Source organism: Haematobia irritans, chromosome 3 (assembly GCF_050003625.1).
Source record: "Haematobia irritans isolate KBUSLIRL chromosome 3, ASM5000362v1, whole genome shotgun sequence".
NCBI lineage: Eukaryota > Metazoa > Arthropoda > Insecta > Diptera > Muscidae > Haematobia > Haematobia irritans.
The window spans coordinates 94,406,483-94,417,266 of NC_134399.1; the positions used below are offsets into that span (position 1 = coordinate 94,406,483).

Here is a 10,784-nt window from a genome sequence, read left to right on the forward strand (position 1 = left end):
TCAAAATGTTATTTTTTTAGAAAATTTTTTGAAAATTTTATTTCCATAGAATATTTTGTCAAACTTTTATTTCTATAGAAAATTTTATCAAAATTTGATTAGAATAAAAAATTTTGTCATAATTTTATTTCTGTAGAAAATTTTATTTCTATAGAAAATTTTGTTAAGATTCTATTTCTATAGAAAATTTTGAAACAAAATTTTAACCAAATTTTCTTTAGATATAAAAGTTTGACAAAATTTTCTATAGAAATAAAATTCTAATAAACTTTTCTATTGAAAAAAAAAAATTTGCCAAATTTTCTATAGAAATAAAATGTTGACAACATTCTCTAAAGAAATAAAATTTAGAGAAACTTTCTATAGAAATAAAATGTTGACAAATTTGCTATAGATATAAAATGTTGTCAAAATTTTCTATAAAAATAAAATTTTGACAAATATCCTATAGAAATAAAATTTTGACAAAATTTTGTATTGAAATAAATTGTTGAAAATAAGAATTTTTGTGGTTTTTCCAGTTTTTTGTTATTGTTCGATTCATTTTTTACCATTATTCTTCGAAAAGAGGGAAGTTTGTTTTTCTGCAGTCTTATCTAAGAATTTATTTTTGTATATATTTCAAAAATATGGCCGTTTGCATGTTTCATAACTTTTTGCATACCACCCCAATGTACACAAAGGTAGTTCGCTAATTATAATTTTAGTAAATATTTGATCAACTTTATAATAAACAATGCAAATTAATTTAGCAACATTTATTGGAAGCTCACCACCTGCGTCTACGGGATATTATGGGATGTCACTTATCTCTAATATATCCCTTGTTTTTTTTTATTGACTTGTTGAGCTTGATCTCATATCAAATGACATATTTTCTTCGATGCGAGATATATAGGAAATATATTTTATATATATACTTTTTTAATCATATATGCATGATTCCTAATCTATTGTAAATTGTTTATTGAGGTGATTGCGAGCGAGTGCGTATGTGTACATATGAATAAACGATTAACTATATCATCTAAAACAAAGAAAATTCCGAGTCAACGTTAGATAAATGAAATGACCTAACGGTCAAAGATTTGCTAATTAATTTTAGAGTATACGTATTACAAATGCGAAACATTTTTTAACAAATGAAAAAAAATTTTTGGTTATTTTTAGATCTGTTCTAAAATGGGCTTTCAAGGTCTCTCAATATGCAAATAAAAAGACTTTATTTCATATTTACATCCGACGTTTCGTTGGTGATTTCCAACTTCTTCTGGGATGAATTTTTTATTGAAATCTGGCAACCATATTGTAAACAGAAAAAATATAACATACAATTACTTCTATGTAGCGTATCATAAGCTAAACTCTAAACTTACATTTAGTCTTTTGTCATATTTTTTAAAATTAATTTTAAATTGTAAAAAGTAACGGCACAGGAACACCACGACATTAAACAAATATTTAAAATAATTTCAAAAATAATTACAAAACTAAATTAAAATATCACAGATGTTTTTCCTTATGACTACGATCATAGAAGATTGGACGTAAACTACATAATAGCTAATGTATAGGCAGCATTAGTGTTATCTTTGTCTTCTTTTCTGTTTATTGCACATTGAACTCTTTGTTGTATTCTTAGACTCTCTAGAGTATAACGTTTATTCTCCTTTCTCTCTTTGTCTAAGATTTTGACACTCTCAAAGTCTGCTTTATGTCCCAACTCAATGCAGTGTTGTGCTAAAGCTGTTGTATGTCTGCCTTTTCTTATGTCTGCTTCATGTTCTGTTACTCTTGTCGCTAAGCTACGTTTAGTTGTCCCAACATAGTATTTGTTGCATGGTTGTTCATCATTGCCTATGCACTTGATTTCATATACAACATTGCTTTGTTGCGTTTTCTCTATTTTTGTTTTGGTTTGGGTGAATATCGTACTTAATGTTTTGTTGGGTTTGTGAGCGAATGTTGTTTGTTGGTCTTCTACTATTTCTTTTAGCATTGTTGTTTCTGTTAGCTTTGGGATATATGAAATGCTATAATATTTCATGGTGTTGCCAAGTGTTTTGTTATCATCCGTATTATTTCGGGATTTTTGTGTTTGTGTTGTAGACTTCTTAATTAAGTTATTTATAATATATTGTGGGAATGAGTTTTTAAGAAGAATATTTTCTACCTTTTTTAAATTGGCTGTCTGAAATTGTTGATCACTTAATTTTATTGATTTTTGGATTAGGCTCATTGCAGTATTTATCTTTTGTTTAAAAGGTTGGGTAGAATGAAAATTTATTATTCTTCCGGAAGCTATTGATTTTGTGTACCATTCTGTGGAAATTTTGTCGTTATTTCTATGTAGCTTTACGTCCAAATAAGGCAAGCAGTTGTTGGTTTCTTTTTCTATTGTAAATTGAAGTTTGTTGTGGTATTTGTTGAATGTTGCAAGTATTATATCTTCATCTTCTTTTTTAATTACCGCAAATAAGTCGTCCACATATTTAGTTATAAACTTTATTGTAATGTTCCTTTCACTAAGTTCTTTGATAGTTTCTGCTAACATATTATCCAAAACTATGTCGGCGATCGTTGGAGACAATGGGTTTCCCATTGGCATGCCATACGTTTGATAGTACAGAATTTCTCCATACTTAAAATAATTGTTGTCATTTAAACAAAATTGAAGTAGTTTTAAGAATTGTGTCTTAGGTATTTTAGTGTGTGTTTCTAAACTTTTCCATTGTGTCATTATGTTTTTTATCGCTAGGTGTATAGGTATGTTGGTGAACAACGATACCACGTCAAATGATACTAGTATGTCGTTTTCGTCCAAAGATACATTTTTTAATCTGTCTTTTAGTTCATATGAATTTTTTATATTATATTTTTCCGAAATGAGATTTTTAATTATGGAACCCACATGCTTGGACATGTTGTAACATGGCAAAAAATAATAACGTTTCTAAAATGTTTCAGTTAAACCTTCTAAAATTAATCTAAATTTCTTTCCTCGTGGGTCCAAATTTTTTTGGGTGCACATTTCGATAATAATTTATAAATACTCATGCACAGCAAAATTTTCGATAGAAAAAAAATTGACAAAATTTTCCATAGAAATGAAATTTTGACAAAATTTTCTATAAAAATAAAGTTGTGACAAAATTTTCTATAGAAATAAAATTTTGACAAAATTTTCTATAGAAATAAATTTGTGACAAAAATGTCCAAAGAATTTAAGTTCAAAACTTGTCATAAATTACCAGCTACTATTTTGCTTTATTCAGCTATTAACGAACTCATGCATGGTTGGTAGAATGCGACCAAATATGGCAAATTTTTTTCTGTTTGGTAGATTGGTAGAATTCTTGATGTTTTGGTAGATTTCGCAAAATATTTTTGTGCAACTAAGAGGTACTTCACAAATTTTTTATAGAAATAAAATTTCGACAAAAATTTCTTAGAAGAAAATTTTTGACAAAATTTTTTATAGAAATAAAATATTGACAAAATTTTCTATAGAAATAAAATTTTGTCAAAATTTTCTATAGAAATAAACTTTTGACATTTTCTACAAAAATAAAATTTTGACAAAATTTTCTATAACAATAAAATTTTGACAAAATTTTCTATAAAAATCAAAAACAAAACTTTCTATAGAAATAAAATGTTGACAAAATTTTCTATAAAAATAAAATTTTTACAAAATTTTCCATAAAAATAAAATTTTGACACAATTTTCTATAGAAATAAAACTTTGACCAAATTTTCTATAGAAATAAAACTTTGACCAAATTTTCTATAGAAATAAAATTTTGACAAATTTTTCTGTAGAAATTTTGACAGAATTTTCTATAAAAATTAAATATTGACAAAATTTTGTATAGAAATAAAATTTTGATAAAATTTCCTATAGATATAAAATTTTGACAAAATTTTCTATAGAAATAAAATTTGACAACATTTTCTACCGAAATTTTCTATAATAATAAAATTTTGACAAAATTGTTTATAGAAATAAAATAAAGTTTTGACAAAATTTTCTATAGAAATTTTGGTGAAATTTTCTATAAAAATTAAATATTGACAAAATTTTGTATAGAAATAAAATTTGGACAAAATTTTCTATAAAACTAAAATTTTTAAAAAAATTTTCTACAGAAATAAAATTTTGACCATATTTTCCACAAAAAAAATTTACAAAATTTTCTATAGAAATAAAATTTTGACAAAATTTTCTATAGAAATAAAATTTTAACAAAATTTTCCATAGAAATAAAATTTGTACAAAATTTTCAATAGAAATAAAACTTTGACAAAATTTTCTTAGAAATAAAAATTTGACAAAATATTCTATAGAAATAAAATTCTGGCAAAATTTTCTATATAAATAAAATTTTGACAAAATTTTTTATAAAAAAAAAATTTGAAAAAATTTTCTATATAAATAAAATTTTGATAAAATTTTTTACCGAAATAAAATTTTTACAAAATACCGAAATTTTCTATAATAATAAAATTTTGACAAAATTGTTTATAGAAATAAAATTTTGACAAAATTTTCTATAGAAATCAAATTTTGACAAAATTTTCTACCGAAATAAAACTTTGACAAAATTTTCTACCGAAATAAAACTTTGACAAAATTTTCTTAAAATAAAAATATGACAAAATATTCTATAGAAATAAAATTCGGGCAAAATTTTCTACATAAATACAAAAAAAATAAAATTAGGAAAAAAATTGACAAAATTTTTTATAGAAATACATTTTTGACAAAATTTTCTATAGAATAAAATATTGGCAATATTAGAACTACAAATTTTGACAAAATTTTCTATAGAAACAAAATTTTGACAAAATTTTCTATAGATATAAAATTTTGACAAAATTTTCCATAGAACTAAAATTTGTACAAAATTTTCTTAGAACTAAAACTTTGACAAAATTTTCTTAGAAATAAATATTTGACAACTATTCTATAGAAATAAAATTTTGGCAAAATTTTCCATAAAAATAAAATTTTGACAAAATTTTCCGTAAAATAAAATTTTGACAAAATTTTCTACAGAAAAAAAAATAGAAACAAAATTTTGACAAAATTTTCCATAGAAATACAATTTGTTCAAAATTTTCTATAGAAATAAAACTTTGACAAAATTTTCTTAGAAATAAAACTTTGACAAAATATTCTATAGAAATAAAATTTTGTCAAAATTTTCTACATAAATAAAATTTTGACAAAATTTTTTACCGAAATAAAATTTTGACAAAGTTTTCTATAGAAATCAAATTTTGACAAAATTTTCTATAGAAATCAAATTTTGACAAAATTTTCTACCGAAATAAAACTTTGACAAAATTTTCTTAGAATAAAAATTTGACAAAATATTCTATAGAAATAAAATTCTGGCAAAATTTTCTATATAAATAAAATTTTGAGAAAATTTTTTACCGAAATAAAATTGTGACAAAATATTCTACCGAAATAAAATTTTGACAAAATTTTCTACCGAAATAAAATTTTGACAAAATTTTCTACCGCAATAAAATTTTGACAAAATTTTCTGTAGAAATTGTGACAGAATTTTCTATAAAAATTAAATATTGGCAAAATTTTCTATAGAAATAAAATTTTGACAAAAATTTCTATAGAAATAAAATCCATTTCTTCAAAAAAGTTAATTTTCGTGTATTTCGATTTTTATGGAGGCATGTCCCATTTTGAACCTAAAACACCTCTAGATCTACGATTTCAAGAAAACCGGATAAAAATTGCGGCGTCTATGCCTTCAAGAAATTATATTGACAGATTGGTCTATATGGGGGCTATTTGCAAACATAGACCGATGTATATCAAATTTGGCATATCTGTATAAACTCAAAATACGTCTACATTTTAAATTTGAGGCAACTTGGATAAAAATTTCGGCGTCCATGGCATCAAGAAGTCAAATTAGGAGATCGGTCTATATTGAGGCTATATCGAAAATGGACGAGCTTGTGCAAACGTTAATGTATGCAAAATTGACAGAGCATTCTATGGAATTTATTTATCTACACACAAATTTTAATTGAGTTTTAAAAAATATTCAATTAAAAATTTAATTGATTCAACAAATTTTTTAATTGAAACAAAAATCAATCACAAAAATAATAGTATCAATTAATTTTTTGATTCGATCAATTAACTTTTTAATTGACCTTCAATTAATTTTTTAATTGATTCTAAATATCATTTCTGTGATTGAAGACGTTTCAATTAAAAATTAATTGGATCAATTAATTTCGCGATTGAATCAGAAAAAAAAAATTTTGTGTGTACGTGAAAAGCCTGCCTGTTCTTACACATTAATAAAATATTAAATTAAACACAGTTTTCTTTTTTATGTGTTTTATAGTAGATTTGTATAAAATCTGCTATGAAAAGCCTACTTGTTCTTACACATTAATAAAATATTAAATTAAACACAGTTTTCGTTTTTATTTTTTTATAGCAGATTTGTATGTTTTTATTTTTTTATTTTTATGAATATTCATAAACATTTTTTATCTTAGGTTACTAACAATTTGATGAATTCTAATGATTGATTTAGATGTTCGTTTATAATATACAATTATTAATAATCAAATTAATAGTAGTAATAATAGTAATGTTTAATCGATTTTCATTGGGTTTAATTTTATTTTTATAGCTTGCATAATACACATGTTAATAAGATTCATTAATTATTGCGTTGAATATGTAAATCACACTTTTTGTAATGCAAACAAAGTTTTACAGAAAATCATTTTTAAGAGAAATAAAAAATAAACGAATACATACTATTTGTATTTATATGTACGTTTTTTTTTTCTTTATGGTATATTTAGAATATAATCATAAAATTTACAACACTACATCTTATGAGGGTTTATTTGATTTATTTATTTGTTATTATTTATTTCAAGACAACAAATGGTAAAACTACAACATGATATAGATTGGTGTTTTAATGCAATGATTTATTTTATAATTCCAATCTAAAGATGTTAATAACAAGGGAAAATAGAGGAAGGAGGGATCTGGTTTCAATTTTTTGGGAGATAAAATTTCAAGTTTTTCTTTGTTTATTTTATGCATTTAGTTTATTTTCTGGTTTTTTAAGAATTATTTTTCTAAACTCATGTTATTATCCTGAAAAGTGTTTTTTACAAATAATTTTTTTGTTTAAATCAGGAATATTTTAAGAATGGTGTTTTATTTATTATGCGTTTGTTTATTCATACAATTAATTAATTAATTTTTTGTTTATTTACTATATATATATATATATATATATATATATATATATATATATATATATATATATACATATATATATATATATATATATATATATATATATATATATATATATATATATATATATATATATATTTGTTTTTAAACGGTCACAAAAAATGTTTATTTATTTAGTTTTTAATTTTTTGTTTTTCTTTGAAAATATAAAATATCACTAGCATTTCCAAAAAAAATATTGAATCATTCTTAAAATATGTGGTAGACATATTACACTCTTGCATTTACTTCTTATTTATGAGACTATAAATGAAAATAATTATAATTTTATTTTTAGAAGCTTGAAATAATTGATTCAGATGATATGGATCGCGAGCGTAACAAGTTACGGGTGATTTTTTAAGAGCTATAGAATTTTTAAAAAACAAAACGAATAAAATTCAGAGAAATGCATGAAATCTTTATTTGAAACGATAGGACCGTACATAATTTATTGCGCCTCAAATAATCCATCCTTAGACCAGTTTTGCAATACTCTTTCCGAATATATCAGCCCGAATCTCACGAATAAATGCTTCAATGTTGTCATCCAATGTCTCAATTCAAGTGGGCTTGTCTATACACACACAGAAAAAAATATCACCAACATATTCCCAATTAAAAAGTTGATTGAAGTTGAAAATTTTTTCAATTAATACATCAATATTAATGATACAACAAGTAAGGAAACTCTAAAGATGGGCGGGGCCGACTATATTATACCCTGCACCACTTTATAGATCGAAATTTTCGATACCATATCACATCCGTTAAATGTGTTGGGGGCTATATATAAAGGTTTGTCCCAAATACATACATTTAAATATCACTCGATTTGGACAGAATTTGATAGACTTTTACAAAATCTATAGACTCAAAATTTAAGTTGGCCAATGCACTAGGGTGGAACACAATTTTAGTAAAACAATATGGGAAACATTTAAATCTAAAGCAATTTTAAGGAAACTTCGCAAACGTTTTTTATGATTTATCGCTCGATATATATGTATTAGAAGTTTAGGAAAATTAGAGTCATTTTTTCAACTTTTCGACTAAGCAGTGGCGATTTAACAAGGAAAATGTTGGTATTTTGACCATTTTTGTCGAAATCAGAAAAACATATATATGGGAGCTATATCTTAATCTGATCCTATTTCAATCAAATTTGGCACACATGATTATATTACTAATTGTACTTCTAGTGCAAAATTTCAACCAAATTGGGCCAAAACTCTAGCTTCTGGGGCCATATAAGTCCATATCGGGCGAAAAATATATATGGAAGCTATATCTAAATCTAAACCGATTTCAATCAAATTTAGCACACATGACTATACTACCAATTGTACTCCTTGTGCAAAATTTCAAGCTAATCGGGATAAAACTCTGGCTTCTGGGTCCATATAAGTGCATATCGGGCGAAAGATATATATGGGAGCTATATCTAAATCTGAATAGATTTCAACCAAATTTGGCACGCATAGCTACAATGCTAAATCTACTCCCTGTGCAAAATTTCAACCAAATTGGGCCAAAAATCTGGCTTTTAGGACCATATTAGTCCATGTCGGGCGAAAGATATATATGGGAGCTATATCTAAATCTGAACCGATTTCAATCAAATTTTGCACACTTGACTATACTACTAATTGTACCCCTAGTGCAAAATTTCAACCAAATTCGACCAAAAATCTGGCTTCTGGGGCCATATAAGTCCATATCGGGCGAAAGATATATATGGGAGCTATATCTAAATCTGAACCGATTTCAATTAAATTTTGCACACTTGACTATACGACTAAGTGTTATGTTTGTGCAAAACTTCAAGCAAATCGGTATAAAACTCTGGCTTCTGGGCCCATATAAGTCCATATCGGGCGGAAGATATATATGGGAGCTATATCTAAATCTGAAACGATTTCAATCAAATTTTGCACACTTGACTATACGACTAAGTGTTATGTTTGTACAAAATTTCAAGCAAATCGGTATAAAACTCTGGCTGCTGGGTCCATATTAGTGTATATCGGGCGAAAGATATATATGGGAGCTATATCTAAATCTCAACCGATTTCTTCCAAAATCAATAGGGTTCTATTCTGACCCAAATTAGGAACATGTGCAAAATTTGAAGGCGATTGGACATAAATTGCAACCTAGACTTTGATCAAAAAAATATGTTCACAGACAGACGGACAGACGGACATGGTTATATCGACACAGGGACCCACCCTGAGCATTATTGCCAAAGACACCATGCGTCTATCTCGTCTCCTTCTGGGTGTTACAAACATATGAACTAACTTGTAATACCCTGTACCACACGCAAAAAAATAATTCTTTCCTCCCAAACGAAATTTTAGACAAACAAAGTTCGTTTCTCATTTGCTTTTCGCTGTAAGGAAGTGTATTTGGAAGAAAAGTATATACTTTTTGTGATAAACGTTTATTCTTTTCCAGGATGTAAAAACAATTTCATAAAGACTAACTCAAAAAAATTTTTTTTTCTGGCTAATTGCATTTTCCCTCACATCTTTCTCACTTCCACGAAGATTTTTAGTTCTTAGCACCTTTTTCTGTAATACAAACAATGTAGAAGAAATTACACGATTTTATAAATTTTTAAAATTTTTTTACCTTTGGCCTGGACGGAGAATCGAACCGCGGACCATGCACTTTGTAAGCCAACACACTAACCACTGAGCTATGTACCTGTTATGGTCATCAATAGATAAATATCCATATAAGTTATATTTATATAGCATAGCTTGCGGCGCCCACGAACCGAATAAACAAAGTTTATTTAACAGAAACAAACATTTAATTTGCCACCGTGGAGCAGTGGTTGCTACGTCTGACTCTCATGCCAAGGGTCGTGGGTTCGATCCCTGCTTCGACCAAAGTTTTTTTTTTTTTTTATATACATTCTACATATGTTCGGAAGATTCCGAAAAAAATGTTCAACATTACATTGTACTATATTAAATTTTGAACTGTAAAATGTGTTTTATTAAAGACCAAAATTCAGAAAAGAACAGTGTTTGATATAAACGAAATGGACTCTGTTGTTGTTTCAAAAATAACTTTTTTTATTGAAAAAATAAAAACTTTGTAACAAACGAATTTTTTTGGTGATAAAAGTTTAAAATTTTCGAAGCAATTCAAAAAACTCTAACAAAAGAAAAACGTTTTCGGTACACGTTTTCCAAACGTTTTTTTTTTTTTTCTTTGCGTGCACAGTGTGGCGCAGGGTATAATTAACAAATTAATTGATACAAATAACTTTTAAATTAAGATAGAAATATTGACTTAATTAAGTTAATGTTTGAAAATTTTAATATTTGTAATCAAAAAATTAATTGATACAATTAACTTTTTACTCAAACTCGAAAGACTAAGTCAGTTAAAAAAGGTGATGGATTTTTTTTTTAATTTTTCATTCTAAATTTATTTCAAACAATCAATCTTTTAATCA

The 10,784-nt window shown here is 25.7% G+C and overlaps 1 protein-coding gene across 1 annotated transcript; it reads right to left on the bottom strand.

The window, feature by feature from the left end:
• Positions 1–1,552: 1,552 nt before the first annotated feature.
• LOC142231078 (uncharacterized) lies at positions 1,553–2,923 on the bottom strand. The gene is made up of 2 exons (XM_075301698.1): positions 2,360–2,923; positions 1,553–2,251 (listed from the first exon to the last, which is right to left on the bottom strand). The coding sequence occupies exons 1-2, from the start codon at positions 2,921–2,923 to the stop codon at positions 1,553–1,555; spliced, it is 1,263 nt and encodes a 420-aa protein (XP_075157813.1).
• Between the last annotated feature and the right edge of the window lie 7,861 nt (positions 2,924–10,784).